An 18,179-nucleotide genomic window follows, 5' to 3' on the forward strand; every position below is an offset into this window, starting at 1 on the left:
TATATCTATCTAATAATACCTTACGTCTTTATATCTGCTTCTTTGGAATCAACAGCATTTGCTAAGTCTCTTTCAGTCCGGCAGAGGGCAATAGTGATACATTCCTGACCACCACTCCGGAGCCATATTACTATAGTAAAATTAGAAATGTAGTGCAACTTACTGAAAGTGAAGATTGTACACCGGTATCACAGGTGAAAAATGACACCAAACATGTTTTAATTGTTAAGACAACAAGTGAGAGATAATGCTATTAAAACAAATATATTCAAAATACCTAAGCAAAAGTATCAAAAATGGAAACAAGGAGGGAGTCAAACAATTACTGGAGAAACTAAGTCGCAGCATGGAGGGAGTTCCACATATTGAGGTATTACCGTCAGTGAGAATGTTCTGCTTTAAACTCTTTATTTAAAGGATTTTCTTTTTAATAACAGTAAACATAGCTTTTTGTCAGCAATTAAGGCATTTTGGCTGTAAGCTTTACTAAATTCTGACAGACCTTTCATTTCTGGAACAAAAAAATCCAACTAATTGTGTTCACTTAAAAACCCAAAGATTCATTAGTGTTGCTAACGTGCAAGAGGAATCTCTAATAGGCTAACTTTGGTTCCTCTAGGACAATAAGAGAAGAATGACCAGAAACATTACTTGAAAGGTAAATCATGCCATGTTGGAATCTTCGCTTTCAGTCGCAATGACTTGTTCCCCAGAAGTTCTCCCTCCCTTAGCTGCACTGGACTTCTTTTTCTTCTTCTCCTTTTGTTCCATGTTACTTGATATGAGCTCATCACTCTTCTGGGTGATATACTTCAGCTGAGAACAAGAAACTCATCAGTCATCTACTGAGGAACTTCATTTATTCATGATAAATTACAGATAAATGTTTCAGAGAAATTAACAAGGCAAATTCTTACTACAAAAAAGATGACAGACACTCCAAAAAGGCTGACAAACATCAACTAGTTTTAATTCTTGCATGAAGCCCTCAGTCTAAGCTGGATATCCTCAGATACTGAAATGCCCTGGCAAGACTAGGATTTATAAATGTATGTTACATCCATCTCTACAACCAAGACGGCAACATTGGCAAACTACAACTCTGAGTAACTGCTGAGACACAATCTGAGTACATGTCCTGGTTTTGGCTGGGATAGAGTTAATTTTCTTTCTAGTAGCTGGTATTGTCTTATGTTTTGGATTCAGTATGAGAAGAATGTTCATAACACACTGATGCTTTCAGTTGTGGCTAAGTAGTGTTTATACTAAGTCAAGGATTTTTCAGCTTCTCATGCCCAGCCAGCAAGAAGGCTGGAGGGGCACAAGAAGCTGGGAGGGGACACAGCCAGGGCAGCTGACCCAAACTGGCCAAAGGGATATTCCATACCACGTGATGTCATGCCCAGTATATAAACTGGGGGCGAGTTGGCCAGGGTGGAATCACTGCTCAGGAACGAACTGGGCATCAGTCAGCGAGTGGCGAGCAATTGCATTGTGCATCACTTGTTTTGTATACTCCAATTCTTTTATTATTGTCATTTTATTAGTGTTACTATTGTCATAATTTTTTTTCTTTTCTGTCCTATTCAACTGTTCTTATCTCAACCCATGAGTTTTACTTTTTTTTTCCCTGATTCTCTCCCCCATCCCGCTGGGTGGGAGAGAAGTGAGTGAGCAGCTGTATGGTGCTTAGTTGCTGGCTGGGGTTAAATCACGACAGCACAGAGATACTGGAAGATTTCTCTGCACCCACTTAACGTAAACAGCACATGAGAGTTAGGAACACAAAATTCAGCTCCAACATTTACTATGCCTTCTCGGGCACGGTCGTGTTGCATATTTCAAACCACAGATGGAAGGAAAAAGTCCCCTCACATAAAATTAAAATTAGTATTGGAAGTATTCTTCTTCATGGAAGCATTTACAGGTATGTCGTAAACAATAAGTGAATTTAAGTCCACTGAACATCATACAGATCAGCACATAAGAGAATACAATAATGTGAATCATCCCTATATTAATGTTAGGAGACTTAGTACTGCAAGGTGGACTCAAGCTATTCCTGACCTTAAGCTAAAGCAGGGGAACACAAGATCAGGGAAAAAAACCAAGTGATTTATTTCCAAGATTGACAATGCTATAATGTGTCTGTTTATTGCACTTTTGTACTTGGAACCTCAGCAGCCCTGTTGCAACCAGAACATTGCTGCTTGAATTGCAATCACATCTGTGTGCCCACACAAATCCATAGTGTCATGAAGCAAAATAAGAGGAAAATTAAAAAAAATCACTGGATCATGCCCATCCATCATCTATAAGCCAGTGGAATTGCTTAAGCAACAGTTGCTTCATCATCTGTAGCCTTCATTCAAATGCTCTTAGGAATTAACGAGTTGGCTTAGGAATGTTGTGAGACAGAAAATACAGTGAATCTCACCAAAGAATTGCTCCTTCTAGCCAAAAGCTTCACATCCTCTGTAGTGACTGTGCTTCGTTTTGCATGCCTGCATAAAATTAAAAAATACCCCTTAATGTGTTTGCCAACATTGGTTGTAACAGGCCGTACAGCATCTAATTCAGAACACTAACTAAAAGGGCTTAACAGGGACCCAGTAAACCAAACATGCCTATCTTTTCCAACTATAATACACAAAAACCTATTTTACAAGTTTGTATGTGTACATCTAAATGCCCACACTTCCTGCGTAAAAACAGTAGAATTCAGCAACCAGAACCTCAAGCAGCACTGTTCCGTTCCCTCTTACTTGCCAGTAGGTCACTGTGTTAAGTTCTGACTCCTTTAAACATTCCCTTACCTCCTTGGAGCAACCAGATGAAACACAGGCATGCTAGTAAACATCTGTCACTCCCAAACCATCCAGTACTGCTATGTATCAACACATTTGACAATTATATATAGTCATTAATCTAAACAATCACTTGTACTACATAAATGAACTTCCAAGATCAGGAAGAACCTACAGGGGAATATCTATTTCCTAACTTCACAGCCACTATTTAATCAGCCAATAGAGCCCTTTAAAACTTTAATTACAAGATGTATTTTAAAGATTACCTAGTTATTGGAGCTGAACATAAAAAAAGAAAGCCTTTGTAACAATCAAGTGTTCCAGTACCTACCTTGCAAACATTTCGAGGTCTTTTGCAAAGTTCTCTGGAGAAAACACAAAGACACCATGTATTTTAAAATGCTAACTCTGAGTAGGAAGAGATATGTAACGCAGTTCTAGCTGTTACAAAGTGTAACTGCAAATTATCCAAGTTAGTTATGAGAAGCGACCATAACTTGTTATTACGTGCCACTCTTGCACAGGCAGGTGCCCCACACAATATTTCCACATACTTTTAAATACTTTTTCCAGGTCTGAAAACCAAAATCACTATTTCTTGTACTTTAAAAAATGTAGTGCAAGAAACAATGCACCAGTGATACCTAGTTCCAGTGCCGGGGGTTTTTTTTAAAGCATCGTTTCTCAGCAAGTGCTCTTGAACAAATAGATAATATGCAAACTTCCGTACCGCACTGCCTGAAGGTGATCTCTGCAATAGCTGCAATGGTTTGTTTGCTGAATTGCACCTCTTTATTTTCTGCAACATCCTGACACAGGCAGCCAACCGTGTAGTGAACCGCAGCCTTCAGCCTCTGAAAGGATCCAAAGCAGTGACAGGTCAGCTCTCTTTTGCGTAAACCATCAAGACTACTTAAAAGGACGCAACATAAACGACCGTTTACGGACCCCAGCACGCCTCGCAGCACCACATTTATCACTCTCTGCCCCACACCCCCCCCCCCCCACGGCTCCATCTTGTCCCGGCCGGGCCCTCCCCCAGCGTCCCCGGGGGCCAGCTCCGGCAACGGTAGGAGCGGGGCCGGAGCTGTGGGCCCGGGGAGAAGGAGAGGACGCCAGCCCCGTGGTACCTGGGTGAGAAGGACCCTCTCCTCACCGCCCGCCGCCTCCATGGCGCTGCCCTCAGCCGGGTTTCCCGCCCAGCGCGGCGGGGCGGGGCTGCGCCGCCGCCATCTCGGACGCCCCCGCCCCGCGCAGCCCGGGGCAGCGCCGTTACCTCAGCAGCGGGCCGTCGTCCGGGTGCTGCGGGAAAGGGGCCGCTGCAGGAAAGGGGCCGCTGCAGGAAAGGGGCCGCTGCGATGGAGACCCCAGCCCTCCCCAGCAACCGTCACCGCCCCGCGACGGGCCGAGGAAACCGCCGCGACCCCCCGCTCCCGCCTTGTGGCTGAAGAGGGGTGTTTGAAGGAGAGGGAAACCAAGTCCCGCTGTAGGGACGGACGGCCAGGACGGGGTGGGTGCGCAGGAGGCTTTGCACGTTACCCTTGAAGCTGCTGACGGGGGCACGATCTGGTTTTAAGCGGTGATGACAGCACCCGTCCTGTTCGAACACCTTGCGTGAGGGCTCTGGACCCACCGTGAAAGATCGTCCCTCGATCGGGAGTTAATGCGTGTGTCCGGGCGAGGTGAGCTAGTAAGAGAGATGTAAAGCAACATCAGGTGATGTCCCCATCCCCTCCCTTCCCCCTAAACGGTTCAGTTCAAATGAGGTGACAGAACACGCACGGCTCCCCATCACCCCAGTGAGGCGCACACTGCTCGCTCCGACCGAGCAGACGTCAGGTTTCAGCACAGTGGGATTCCAGGCAGTAGATATTCTTCTCAGCGCTACTATCGTACTAGGCACTAAAACAGATCAGTGGGGGAGTATGTCATTTTCCTCCAAAACACAACGCCTATGCACACAATAAACTGGCAAAACTGCTCCTACTGTTCACCGTGGTAGTTTCTAATACAATTCTCCTGCTGGAGAACCTAAACAACAAATGCTGGGGCAAACTGACTACTAAAATGTTCGTGACCCTCCCGTTATCACTACTGCCTGCAATTTGTCACACATTTATTTTATAGGATTCCTAAATCTTACCACATAATCTGCAGAAAAGGTGCTTTAAATGGAAAGTAATCTTTTGCTAATTATACAGATATTCAACTAAGTAGCTAACTGTCTTAGCAGAGATAAATGAAGCAAAAAATTAATATAACAATCAGTGGACAGCAAGAAATTTAAAACTTGAGAGGTTCTGAGGAGGGAAAAAAAAAAAGGTACAGGCACACAGGTGTATTTTCTGAAGTCCTAAAGATGACTGGCAGTGGGATTGCAGGAAGAGGATATCAAACATGGCCAACTTTGCACGCCACTGCAGGTATTTTTAATTGCCTCATGGGAAGAGGAGGCAAAGAAGCCAGGAGATTTGGGGAGAAGAGTGCAAGCACACAGCTAAGCCAACAGTTTATGCCAGAGCTTAAAGCTGGGAACAACAGTTGGAGGGAGAATGGCTTGGTGACAGAAGTATCAGTCTTGACACCCATGACCTGCATTCAAGTTTCTCCATGATCTATCCCACCCTTCACCCTTTCATAGAAAGCAAACATAGCTCACAGTGTGAAAGACTGTGTGCAGGTGAACACCCAGGAATTAACCTTTAAGAACCTACTGCCTGTTACGAATAAACAATGGCAACCAAAAAATGCCTTTACCTCCCTGGAATCTTGTGTAGCTTTACTGTGCTGACTGTCTGCCATTCTCCACTTTAGCAATTATTGAAATGCAATCATCTCTATCTTGATCCCTATGAGTTTATGCACTATAATACAATAAAAATATAATTTTAAAATGTATTCTATTAAATACCGCACAGAGACATTTTAGCCAGTTTTGGCCAGCAGCAGTGGAAAGAAAACACCTCAATGCCTTTATAAGCAAATTTATTTAGCTTTCTTATATGATATATATATATATGAAATATACCCACAAGTTATTACAAAAGTGTCCCAACACAAGTTCTAGCACAGTACAGTAAAAAGTGGTATTCTAGGAAGAATATCTGAGATCTACAGTATCTTGGCTTCAAGAGGAAATACTTCCAATTAGACATTGTAGGCAGAAGAGGACACATTTCCTCCATGGCCTGTCCAGTTAGTATGGATAAATACACCTGGCTTCGATAATAATTCATATGTATGTGCACCAAAGTAATCACGCTGAGCCTAGAATAAGAACACACACAAAATAGACAAATGAATATCAGAGTCTTATGAGTATTAGAAGTTGTACCTACTGATACTTGACTATAGGAATACTAGAAATAACATGTGACTCCAATATTATAACATTCAAACTTATTTTCTCATTATTAGCAAAATCACTGCAATGAAACATTTACTAACATTTAGTAATTAAGAGTTCTGTAGAAAGACAAGTATATTATTTCTACTAGGTACTAATCTAAAAAACAAGCACTTGCATACATCCTAAGGCTCAAAGATACTTACTTCTTTATAAAGCATTTTGATTCAAAGATATCATTACCCTTGGTTCACAGACGGAATACTAACACATGCTGGGCACCGTCATACCAATATCTCTGGTGTTCTTTATCCAGACATCTCATAGTATTTTATTGCTGTGAATTTCAGGTTTAACAGAGTTGTATTAGGCAATCTATGCCTTAATCTTTACAGTGTTGGAGTGATTAGGACATATTGCCATCATGGCCTTTAGGCCAGTATTTAAATAACAACATGATGATATTTCAGTAGCTAGAAGATCTGCTACACTATTTCAGGCACCTACCTGAATCAGGTTAGCTGGTAATATTTCATGCCTGTATCCATCATAAAATGAAAGTGCTGTAGTGAAGCAGGGCATAGGAATACCAATCTGTACTCCAGTACTGATTACACGTCGCCAGGAGTCCTGGGAAAGAGGAAAGGGGTGGGGGGTGGGGGCGGACGACAGAGAAGAAAAGAAAGAAACTAAGCAGTGCTCACTCAGAGCTATGTGCAGGCCTATGAACTATTCTAGTACAATGGCATGTACTGTTTCACGTTACATGAAATCTAATGACCAAGTCTGAGCAAATGCAGCAGCAGATTCCTGATTTTACATAAACAAGTTTGATCCAAAATAATGGCAAGTAAGATAGAGTTAACAAATGGGACAATAAAAGCGCAGACATATACCACACATGCAATCAAACCACAGCCGCAAGCAAGGATTATGTTCTTTCACATAAACATAATCAGTGCATCCCAAAAGTATCAACACAGCGGGGAACATACTGAGCAAACACTGAGGCACTTCCAGGATCTCTAATCAAGCACAGTACAAAGCCTGCCCAAAGGCATAAAAGGTCAGCACAATATTTCAGACAGACATGTGGATAATCCTCATTTCAACTGTACATGTGATTTAGTAACCTGCATGGAATATTCAGCTTCAGTTAAAAGAATTATTAATGATAATATATAACTTCTTTGTTGGTCAGATAATCTGGTTTTAGTTCTGCCTGTCAACTCCATCCAAAGCAGGACGCTGTTTGGACAGACCTAGGTCTAATGAATGGCAGGTCTGAACACTGTTATTTTGGTGCTACTGCAAACAATGGTAACAGAACAGAGCTTTATGCTCTGTACAACTGAAATCCAAGTGCACAGTAGGTGCAAGATGCAGGGCAGTGATGAGAATGTTCACACAGGCTAGACTTTTTTTTCCTCACATCACGGTTCTTCTGAATTGCTAGATTTCTGCCTAAGGCTCTTCTGTAACAGTAAAATGGAAACCTTAAGTTTCTAATAGTAGCTTGGCTAATATCAAAGAGAAGGACCATGACACAACAAGGACTATACGTTTGTTTGCTCCTGTGTTATCTTTAGGTTGACAGTACAAATATACCTTGCAACATCACATGAGACCTCAGTTCATTGCTTGATGTATCTGGACGCTGATTTATAAAGCAGTACTTCAGTGATGGAACCCCCTTTTTTTCCTGTCATTTAGAACTAACATTCTCCAATTTTCTGATGAAATAGAGGCAAAGAGGCATTTGTAGGCATTTTTTCAAGGACAGGTTGCTAACCCTGGTGTCTGGCAAAATTCTAATTTGGACCTCAGTATAGCCTACCTCATCATGGTAACTTTCTTGTTCAATTTCAACCAGCTCCAACTACGTAGTTTTTTTCCTGTCCTGATCCTATAAGACTGATAACCTTCTACTAAAGAAGGGTACCTTGAAGCCATAGATGATGAATTCCTACACCCATACATTATGTGCATACAGATACACATACACAGTCCCAAAGAGCTTAAGGATTGGTTAGAGATCTTTGGGATTAAGGATGCTGCATTCTCTACCTTTTCATTTTTTTAGTCTAAATATACTTGTGAAGGTAATTCCTGGGGAAGAAGCTGAAGAAGTTCAGACTGTAAACTATTGGGTTTTTTATGCTCTTCCTTCCTTGGAAACTCACCTGACAGTTTTCAACAGCTGTCTTAAAGAAATCATCCAACAGCAAATTCTGGAGCTCAGGGTTTCGATCAAAAGCATCTTTGATTTTTCCCAGGAACACACTAGGCAGAACACATGTAAACCAGGAATAAAGTTTCACAGCTTCCAACAAAGGCCCAGAATCCCAAACTTACAGTGCCAAAATTTAACTCAGCCAGACTCAGATTCCAAACATTGAGAAAGATGCAAACAAAACGAAGACCGAAGAAAATCTGCAGTAGCCAAACCACCACAGAATTGGCTTCATCTGGCAACCTTTAGTGCCGTCTACAGAGACAGCCTCTCAGTATCTTATCAGCAGATTAACTCCACGGATTTTCCAAGAAAATCTCTAGGCTTGTCAGTCTAGCACCCCATAAACTAAATTGCCTGCTCTTCTCCCCTCAGCAACTAAGTTACCTCCTCATCTTAATTACCTTCTGATGATGCAGCCTCCCCTCCACATTAGTGCAATGCCACCATAATTCAGTGTCCAGCCAAATTCTTTGGCTGCTTGTCTCAGCAGCATGAAGCCTTGAGCATATGAAATAATCTTGGAAGCATACAGGGCCTAAAAAAACAAATTCACAATCCAAGTGAAGTCCCACAAAGTTGAATGATTAACTTCACCGTCTACATGCTCTGTTTAGGCCACATATCATTAGGGATTAGTAGAGAAGCCACATTCCAGCTATTTGAGAACGAAAATATCCTTTCTAATTGTTGGAAAGTTTGGTCCCCACAGAGAGAGGTCAAGAGCTATTATCCCCATTACAAAGACAGGAGTGTTGAAGGGTGAAAAAGTAAGCTCCTGTGCATGAATTATGACTTCTGCACCCCAGCTAGTTGTCACTGCCCACTGTGGCTTAGACTTGAATACCTTCAGGACTATTCTTTGGTCAGGAAAGACATTGGTCACACTATGCTTTGTGGACACCACTAGACAATGCACAGTGGGATGGGTGAAAGCAGGAACCACTTGTCATGAAATGGAAACACAAGAACTCCTCTCCAGGGTTTACAGCATCCAAAACCTGCTTTGATATGCAGCTTTAATACAGCACTCTGGCGAGCACAGTGACTCACCTTGCGTATGTCCTCCAGAAAAGCTTTCTTGTTCCCACTGAACTGAGTCATTTTAGGCCCATCCAGCAGCTTACTGGCCTGTACTCTCTCATCCTTGAGGGAAGACAGGCACCGTGCAAACACAGCTTCACCTTTAAGTATGGTAGGAAAGGGGAGATAATTAGAAAGTTCGGCATTACTGTTAAGGTCTGAGATACTTGTCCTCAAGCACACACTGAGAGCACCACTGAAAAATGAGCCACATACATACTGAAACAGTCAGATGGGGAGAGAGGTGTACAAATTAATTATTTCAACAGCATTACTGAGGAACAAAACTGCCAAGTCAGCATAACGACTGGGTAAATATTGACTGATACAGCTTTCAAATGATAAAGAAAAAAAAATAAACCACAAGTCATCTGCATGAAAATTTATGCTCAGGAACCTTCACCAGCTCTTAGTTTTAAGAATTTAGTTTAAAATCACTTCCTATCTTTAAAAGACAGACAGTGTTGCCCTGCAGTCTGGGGACAGGCAAGGCTGAAGACTTCACTAATTATTGTTATCATGCTTTGAAGATAAAAAGCTGTTGCATAAATGCCAATTCACGTTAACTAGATGTGCTCTGAAATACACACATGCAAAGTAAGAGCAATTAAAATCAAGAATAAATGAGCAGGTTCACTTATAAGAGAAAGTTCTACAAATCTACTAGACCCATAACACTAGTATTCAGAAGCCCATAAGAAAGTTTTGTAACATCACTAAGCAGGTTACTAAATCTCATTCGCCAGGGCCAAGCAGTATCTTCAGCACCTAAAGAGAAAGCCTGAATGACAATGTCTTGATCTGGCTCAGTCAATTCCTAATCATGCTGTTTTAAGTTGTACTTATTTGCAATTGAAGATAGTATTGTTAATTGGGGGGGCGGGGGAGGGGAGGAGGGAAGCTTCCTTTCCAGAGTCTGATAAAAGAAAAGCAATCAAGTTTATTACAGTCTTCATACTGAACTTTTCTTCTACCTTTTGAGTGAGTCATGAATTACAACCCCCCCAAATAAAAAAACAAAACCAAACAAACAACAACAAAAGATGAATGAGTAATGTTTTCACAAGATTCTGGAACCTCTCTGCAGTAGGATTAACAGATCATATCAAAATCAGAACTGGCTCCCCTTCATTTATGCAAAAACTTCCTTCTACACGGGGGGAGGAGAAGGAGGCGGGGGGGGAAATCGGGAAAAAGCAGGAGTAGCATGACTCTGCTTTTACAAACGGAAGTCTGCACGTCACGCTTATGCAGTAAAACCACACACACAGCAACTGCCCTATGAACGGCCATGTTTGTGCAAAGGCCATTGCACATACTTCCCTATCAACTCATCATTACCTAACAATGTTCCCCTGGTACTGCAGAGGACTAGGGAGTGTCTCCTCCACCCTTGATCTTTGCAAGAACCAGGAGAATATTAACAGCACAAGTGAGAAACACTGTTTCAAGCCTAGAACTGAAAGACTATAGCTGTAGTAACTTGTTTTGTAAAAATATGTTATTGGAATGCAGCCGTGTTTCTCTGATAGCTACTGCTGCAGTTACTCTCTTTTAGCCTATTACAGTTTTTAATATCTTCTAATACAACAGGAGCTGACCAGCCAAGGGAAAGGAAAAAGAGGTAGAGAAAGCATGAAAATTAAAGCCAATCAGAGCAAAGAACCTGTTGAGTCATCTTATTTAGTCAATGAGAAAGGCTACATTGGACCTGTGGTAAGAGAACACTCTAAACGTGTTACAGATGTATTACAACTCCTGCGTCACAATTCCATTCAGAGGCCAGGTTAGATAAAAAGGTAGGCAACAAGGCTGTTAGATATGTACGTGAACAGGTAAATTCTCACACTTTAGGGATATAATGCAAAGCAATAACAAAATACATTTCCATCATCCTAGTTTGGCTTTGGATCAGCAGCCTTATTAGCCACAAAACAAAAAACAGCAGCAGTCCAGGGTATATAAAGAAACATCTCAATCAACTGTTGTGGTGGAAAGACAGCAGCCGCCATCACAGGGTAGCAGTGTGCTGCTATTCTCAAAAAAAAATCTGACTGTGCTCCTCAACCTGTAATACAGTCTGGCCCCCGTGCTCCTGTTTAGCCACACTAATGCTGGGTTAGGTAAGTTATACTGAAACACAGAAATAAAAGACTTAGGTAGATACCTGAAAAATAATTCTTATGTCTTCAGAGAAGTCTAAATACTTATCAAGCAGTGGTCAAGCACAAGGTTTTGAGGGTGTCCTGCCCCCACCTTTTTTCTTTTTTCTTTTGTTTTTAATATTTTTAAGGCTATGATGGGATTTGGAGTAGCAGATAAGGTGGAGGATTACTGAGAAGAACATTGCATCAATCTAGCATGACACTTCTAGCACTGCACTTACGTTCACCTGTTACTGAGTCATCACCAGCACTGCGAAGATAGCATGGACAAAGGCATGGTAACAGTACTACCGACATTTGAGAAACCAGGTAAAAACAAGCCCTGCATAGAAAAACAGTAAGAGCTCTCAAGGGCAGAAAGACTGCAACAGGTACACCTAGAAGACCCTCTTCTGTGAGCCAAGCCCTAGTGTGGGCTCATTTCTGAGATTCCCTGTTACCATGCTCCTTACTGTGATGTGATACATGCGGGTAGAAAAGACAAGGCCAGATCAAAGAACCAGTTACCTATGAGTGTGACAGGGACTCCATACTCCAGGGCTGAAATGGCTGTCCACTTTCCTGTGCCTTTTTGTCCTGCGCTGTCCTTGATCTTTGGGAGGAGGTATTTGCCATCGCTGTCTTTGAATTTGAGAATATTAGCTGTGATTTCAATTAGGAAAGAGTCCAACTCTGTCTTATTCCATTCCTGAAATACCTAGAAAAGGAGAAAAAGTGTATATGTATATACACACAAACATATATATATACACACACACTGAGTTATTATGTATCTACTATACGTATCGACTGATTTATTGATATATGTATACATATACATACATATATGTATACATGCAGAAGCGGGTCATACCATCTCAGTTACTGGTTATTGGTACCCTGCCGCATCTACCAATTATTTCAGCACTGCTGAAAAACCATTGTGCAGGAGCCCTGCACTGGAAGGAGCACAGCCCAGACTCAGAGCCGCAGAGCACCCATCTCCAACTGGGAAGGCAGAGGCATAGCCCATCCTGTTGCCTGTCATCATAGGCACTGATGGCTGGAAACAGGACTGCCCTTTCAAGACACATCATACGTACTGACATGCTTCAAATAAGGTCTTTGCAAGATTTGCCTGCTTGATTATAATGCTCAGTGTTTTACTAGCTTTTTTATAATTTCTATCTCTACAGAAGAAGGTGCTTCCTGGGGAGAAATCAACTGCAGAATGGGAGAGTTCAGACAACTTCTATAAACATTCAGGCGTACGTGCTTGCTGCTCCCTACCTCATTTGAAGCTCAGGAATATTGTGCACTGCCCTTGGCAGAAGGCATGTTAGAAAAATTAACTTCATGTACATACAGCAGCTTTACCCAAGCCCAGATGCCTCCATCAACAGCAGACAGCCACCATGGCTCAAGAAGGCAAGACCCTAAAAACTACAGATTACCTTTGACATCTCATCATGCTCCATGCCCACCACATCTTTCATCAGGTGATAGGCCTCACAGATCAGCTGCATGTCTCCATATTCAATCCCATTGTGCACCATCTTCACAAAGTGTCCAGCACCCTCATCTCCTACCTGTCAGGAAACATCAAAAAACGCCATCAGCAACAGTGCTGTCACCACTTCCAGCGTTTAATACCTGCCTATGGCTTCCTTCTGCCTAAAGGAAGGAAGAAAGGAAGCAAGCCCAGTGCTTGAAAACTGAAAGCTGAAAACACTGTGGGTCACAGATCCATTTAGCTCCCCCAGCACATGACCCAGCCATAAAACTTTGTCTTTCCATTGTATGGGATAAGTTATCAGAGATGGTAGATTTGAACTGAATGCAGTCAGCCAGAAAATCAACCCACTAGTGTTGCTGGTTTTATTAAGGACAAACATGCATGAGCTTCAGCAACCAAACTACCTAAGCATGGATCTAACCACAAGTTAAGGTCAGTATCAAGTAAATATTTACCCAGTCACAACAAGGTTCCCCAGATCCCACTTTAGCAGCAATGCTTTGAAATATGGTCTTGATGTGGGGCCTGTGGGGAGAAATAATACGCCTCAGCAGATAGGCAGAGGACACAAATACCACAAGAAAAAAAAAAAAAAAACAACAAAACTTCGATATGATGCATCCTTCTGCAACCTGCCAAAAGGCAGTTTGGGATGAGGGCATCCTAGCAGGCTGATGACCCACCACACAGAAATGTCCAATAAAATGCATGTTTTTCCCAGAACTAGACACTGTTTGCAAGAAATGGGGACAACCCATGTCATGCTTACAGCACCGTGCAGACAAACTTAATGTACCTAAAGGAGTCCAAATATTATCTTCTCCATTTTAGAAATGGGGAAATAGAGGCAGGTTATGATACAGTCTCACACTCAAGAGAAGATCAGTGGCAGAGCCGAAACAAAATCCCATTCTGTTCTATAGCCACAAGAAAAATCCAGAGTGATCTGGCAGGAAGAAACTCCATGAATGCAAGTCAGGATATAGTCATCTGCATTACTGCAGTAATTAGGAGCTTCTGTCATTGCCAGGCTCCCCAAGTGTAGTACATTGCTTAGCCAACAGGACAGCATTACAGAATGCCAAGTTTGGAGCAGCCTAAAGTGACCACTGGGAAAGGAGCATGGCTGGCACGCGGGCTGCAGCTGCTGTGAAAGAGGTGGGGGACAAAGTTCAGGTAAGGGTGGCACATAGAAGCTGTCTTTACTGAACTGTTTCTGGCAAAAAGATGGTCACACAGCAGATTACTGTTATGTTGTTTGTGGCTTTGTGCCGTCAAATTTGAACAGGCTGATATTGGTATGAAATGCTAACGCAAATGGACAGGGACTTAAGAGATTCTAAGGCTCAGGTAAAGCCCGGACATGCATCTTCTGTGTGCATTTACAGAGAGAATGAGCAACCAGGGATAAAGTCCAATATGAACACTGATGTACAGTCCTTTACACTAACATGAATACAAAACAGCAAGACAGCATGGCAAAAACTTGCAAAAAAATTCATGTATTCAATAGTCAGTGCAAACATGTACTGAAGCCTCCTTTTATAATGTGTGTCATTGCAGGGATGTTTGCGGCTGCCTGTTTCATGGGTAACAGATTTCCAAGCATGTTGGGCCCTAAAAGAAAAATCATAATCAAGAACAGTACTTTACCCCTGGTACACATTTCTCCCTTCAGATTTCTGTAGGTACTACTTTGCCTGTGAATTCCTGGAAGAAAAACCTGCCTTTGTTCTGCTTGCCATAAAGGCTCAGCACTGCCCTGTGACCCCAGCTAGACTGAGAAATCTTGAGCCTTGAGGAAGTGGGATGGCAACATATCTTGTTCTCTCCACACCCACGCCTGCCTCCTTCCCTCTCTCAGCTCTCAACGTGAATAGATGATGATTGTTGCAGACCATTCTGAAAAAAAATATTCTAGCTCATGTTTACCAGGCTTCTTTGGCTCCTCCTGGCATGAGCGAAGGACCGTATCTGGCACCCTCCTCTCCACCACTAACACCACTTCCGACAAACAAAATGCCCTTTTCCTGTAGTTCCTTACAACGTCTCTGGAAGAAAGAGCAGAGCAGCATTATTTAATTTCTTTTAATGCCAGAGCCTTACAAAGAAAGGTTAGCAATTCAGACCTAAAATTAGGTTTTCAATTTTGCTTTGGACACACTAGAAGACAACTTTAGAGAAAACTTGTACATACACCAAAGTGAACATTAGGAAACTTCCTGTTGCTTTGACATGGATCCTTGCAAAAGAGATATGCTGAGAAAATGAAGTCCTTATAAGCACTGGATAGAAGAGAGCAGTACTGAGGCTGGAAAAGGCTCAGAATTAAGTGTCAGGTGATACATGCTGTGTGCAAAGATGTGGGGGAGGCAGATTAGGCCCAAGGTGGAGTTGCTGCGTTCATTGCAGAGTGAAGGCGCAAGCATGGACAACCATAAGGGAAACTAATTCCCTCTGACTGGGGGAGAAGCACAGGCTGAGATCCCTAAGGGGAGCTGCAAGCTCTCCAAGTATTAATCCTCATTTAGTATCTGTTTTTTACTCTGGCACGGCCAATACACTTATCCAAGATCAGGATGCCAAAGCAGAAAGACTAATACCAGCACTCCTTCTAAGATTCAGAAGTACTGATCTGAATGCAGTATTTTCATGCAGGCATCCCAGATATGCTAACATAACTTCTATAGTTACAGCCTGCTCACAAGCAGGCTTTTTGGGGTTTTTTTTGAAAAACAGATAATTACTCTGCTGTTTTCATTACCAAGACAGCCAAACCAGCAGTTTTCTCTTCCTGGATCTTCCCGTGGTCGTGTAGGATTAAGATATAACAACAAATCCATAAATATCCTTAGATTTTCAAATTTCCCTGAAAACTCTTTAAGATTGTAACAGCAAATTTTCTAAGGCCTTCACTCTTTAAAAGATATCAATAAAAATATTCTTTGATGATATGGGCAACTTTTATAAAAATATACTTATAGAATAGTCCTTAACTACTATAACAATTGCTTTTTAATAGGCTGTGTGATCTAGTTTCGCAGAGATAACTCAGTTTGGCCTTCCCTGAGCAGAGGGGAGATGGCATCTTATTGACTGACTATTCTGATGATCAGAGGAGAAAGAAACATGTATTTTATTCATCCACTTTGGGTAGAAAACAGGCTTACCGTGGTATCTCTATACTCAGAATTCCCACCGTCAATTATGATGTCTCCAGTCTCCAACAATGGTACCTGCCAAAAATAAATCAGCATTTTGGTTTTCTCCATACAATCAAAGCCTCATTAATGATGAATAATTGAGATCTTCCAGAGGAAATTTCTCCAAAAGACAGCAAGAAGTCACAGGTAGAAAGAATGTTTGCCTCACCAATTTATTGATGAAGTCATCCACTGCATTTCCAGCCTTCACCAGCAAGATAATGCGACGGGGCTTCTTTAACTTAGAGACCATCTCTTCCAGGCTGTGAGCACCAATCACTTTGGTTCCCTTGGCCTCATTAGCCAGAAAGTCATCCACTTTGGAAACCGTCCTGTTAAAAGCACAAACCTGGGGGAGCAAGAAAATATGCTAATAAAAGCTGCTAACAGACAGTTACTTTAGCTCAGACTACAAATTATACAAGCAAGGTTCAACATCACGTCGTCTCCCATTTCTACCTTCCCTAAGGGATGAACCTGCAGCATGTCGTTGCAAGTGCCTTGGGAACCTATGATTAATGGCCAAGCCCAAAGCAAACTTCAGGGAAAAATCATATATAAGTAACACATCAGGTAGCTAGCTGAGTACAGGCATGCACTGCTGTTTTTCTCTGGAAACAGGACAAAGGGCAGCCTAGTTTATAACTAAAAAGAGAAAACAACACCCATTAGACCATCGAATGGGAAAAAAAACCCCAAAACAACAAAAAACCCACACAACACAAAATGCTCAGCTCCCATCCCAAATACTAGTAAGTCAGCCTTTCTGAACGTTTTCCTTTGCTTACCACAAAGCCATGGTCGTTCATGTTCAAAATAAGGTTTTGACCCATCACAGCCAGTCCAATCAAAGCAATGTCAGCCCTGGAATGTGGAAGAACAAAAATACCAGGTAAGTCTCATTTGCAGTGATCCAGCACTAGCATCCATACCCTCTGTCCTGACCTTGCCAACCACTAGACTAGCCCACCCCTTTCTAACAAATGTTAGAAGAGAGCTGTAGCACATGCTCTGAACTGATTCTGTAGGCTCTTACAGCAAGAGATCCTTGTGGCTCCCAGTCAGTTCAGCAGGCAGAGTGGAGACCAAGATATAGCATGTCTCAAGTCACCAAAATTTCTTCCCAAGTACCAAGGCACAACCAGATGAGTAAAAAAAAAGTAAGCTATGCAAAACATTGCCCTAGGAGGCAGGGAGTAAAGTAAGTGCCTCCAATACATCACTGATGGATCCAGCTCTACTGCAGCTCCACATTTAACAGATGCTGTACTAGAACATCACGTCTAAACACTACACCGTATTTTTGCTTCTGCAGTGTAAACTATCTCGGATTTGAGACGAGCAAAGAAAAAGAAGGAAAAAAAGAGGATATTCTACTAGAGGCTGCCGAGTTCAGCTTGCAAGGGGTGTGCGTGTAGAGAAACCCAACCTGCCTACTTCTCTGTTCCTCGGCTCAGGAACAAGTTTCCTGCTTCACGGCCACGACTCCGAAACTGATCGCTCCCGGATTTTGTCAAAAAGCCTCTCCGTCAACCGCCTTATTCTCCTTGGCGGTCCCTCAGCCGGCGCAGAACCTCTAAAGGCGAAAATCCAACCCGCCCTCGGCGGCTCGGGGGCCCAATCCCCTCCTTCCTTCTCCCTCCCGGACACACCGCCGAACCGGCCAAACGGGGACCGTACGGAATCACCCGGCTCCCCCAAACCAGCCCGCCGAAAAACTCGGTTTTGCAGAAAACCACCCGGCGGAGGCGAGAGGCTAGAAAACACTCCGGCCTCCCCCTCAGCCCGCCTGGGGCACATCGCCCGGCTTCCCCCCCCCCCCCCCCGGTCTCTAAGGCCTTTCC

The 18,179-nt window shown here is 42.6% G+C and overlaps 2 protein-coding genes across 3 annotated transcripts; both read right to left on the minus strand.

The window, feature by feature from the left end:
- Window positions 1–663: 663 nt before the first annotated feature.
- Window positions 664–3,982, minus strand: APITD1 (apoptosis-inducing, TAF9-like domain 1). The gene is made up of 5 exons (XM_010577332.1): window positions 3,941–3,982; window positions 3,541–3,664; window positions 3,142–3,175; window positions 2,438–2,504; window positions 664–816 (listed from the first exon to the last, which is right to left on the minus strand). Exons 1-5 carry the CDS (start codon window positions 3,980–3,982, stop codon window positions 664–666), a joined length of 420 nt encoding a protein of 139 aa, XP_010575634.1.
- A 1,800-nt stretch (window positions 3,983–5,782) lies between these two features.
- PGD (phosphogluconate dehydrogenase) lies at window positions 5,783–17,840 on the minus strand. 2 transcript variants are annotated; one of them, XM_010577334.1, is made up of 13 exons: window positions 17,765–17,840; window positions 17,124–17,199; window positions 16,505–16,684; window positions 16,303–16,368; window positions 15,065–15,183; window positions 13,588–13,657; window positions 13,071–13,205; window positions 12,145–12,334; window positions 9,443–9,573; window positions 8,794–8,927; window positions 8,340–8,439; window positions 6,664–6,786; window positions 5,783–6,077 (listed from the first exon to the last, which is right to left on the minus strand). In XM_010577334.1, the coding sequence occupies exons 2-13, from the start codon at window positions 17,166–17,168 to the stop codon at window positions 5,958–5,960; spliced, it is 1,413 nt and encodes a 470-aa protein (XP_010575636.1). In that variant the 5' UTR covers window positions 17,169–17,199; window positions 17,765–17,840; the 3' UTR covers window positions 5,783–5,957. The 2 variants fall into 2 exon arrangements, with proteins under 2 accessions (XP_010575636.1, XP_010575635.1); XM_010577333.1 differs by lacking the exon at window positions 17,765–17,840 and having other exon boundaries at window positions 17,124–17,203.
- Window positions 17,841–18,179: the final 339 nt, after the last annotated feature.

This window comes from Haliaeetus leucocephalus, unplaced genomic scaffold (genome assembly GCF_000737465.1).
Source record: "Haliaeetus leucocephalus isolate CR32 unplaced genomic scaffold, Haliaeetus_leucocephalus-4.0 Scaffold556, whole genome shotgun sequence".
Classification (NCBI taxonomy): domain Eukaryota; kingdom Metazoa; phylum Chordata; class Aves; order Accipitriformes; family Accipitridae; genus Haliaeetus; species Haliaeetus leucocephalus.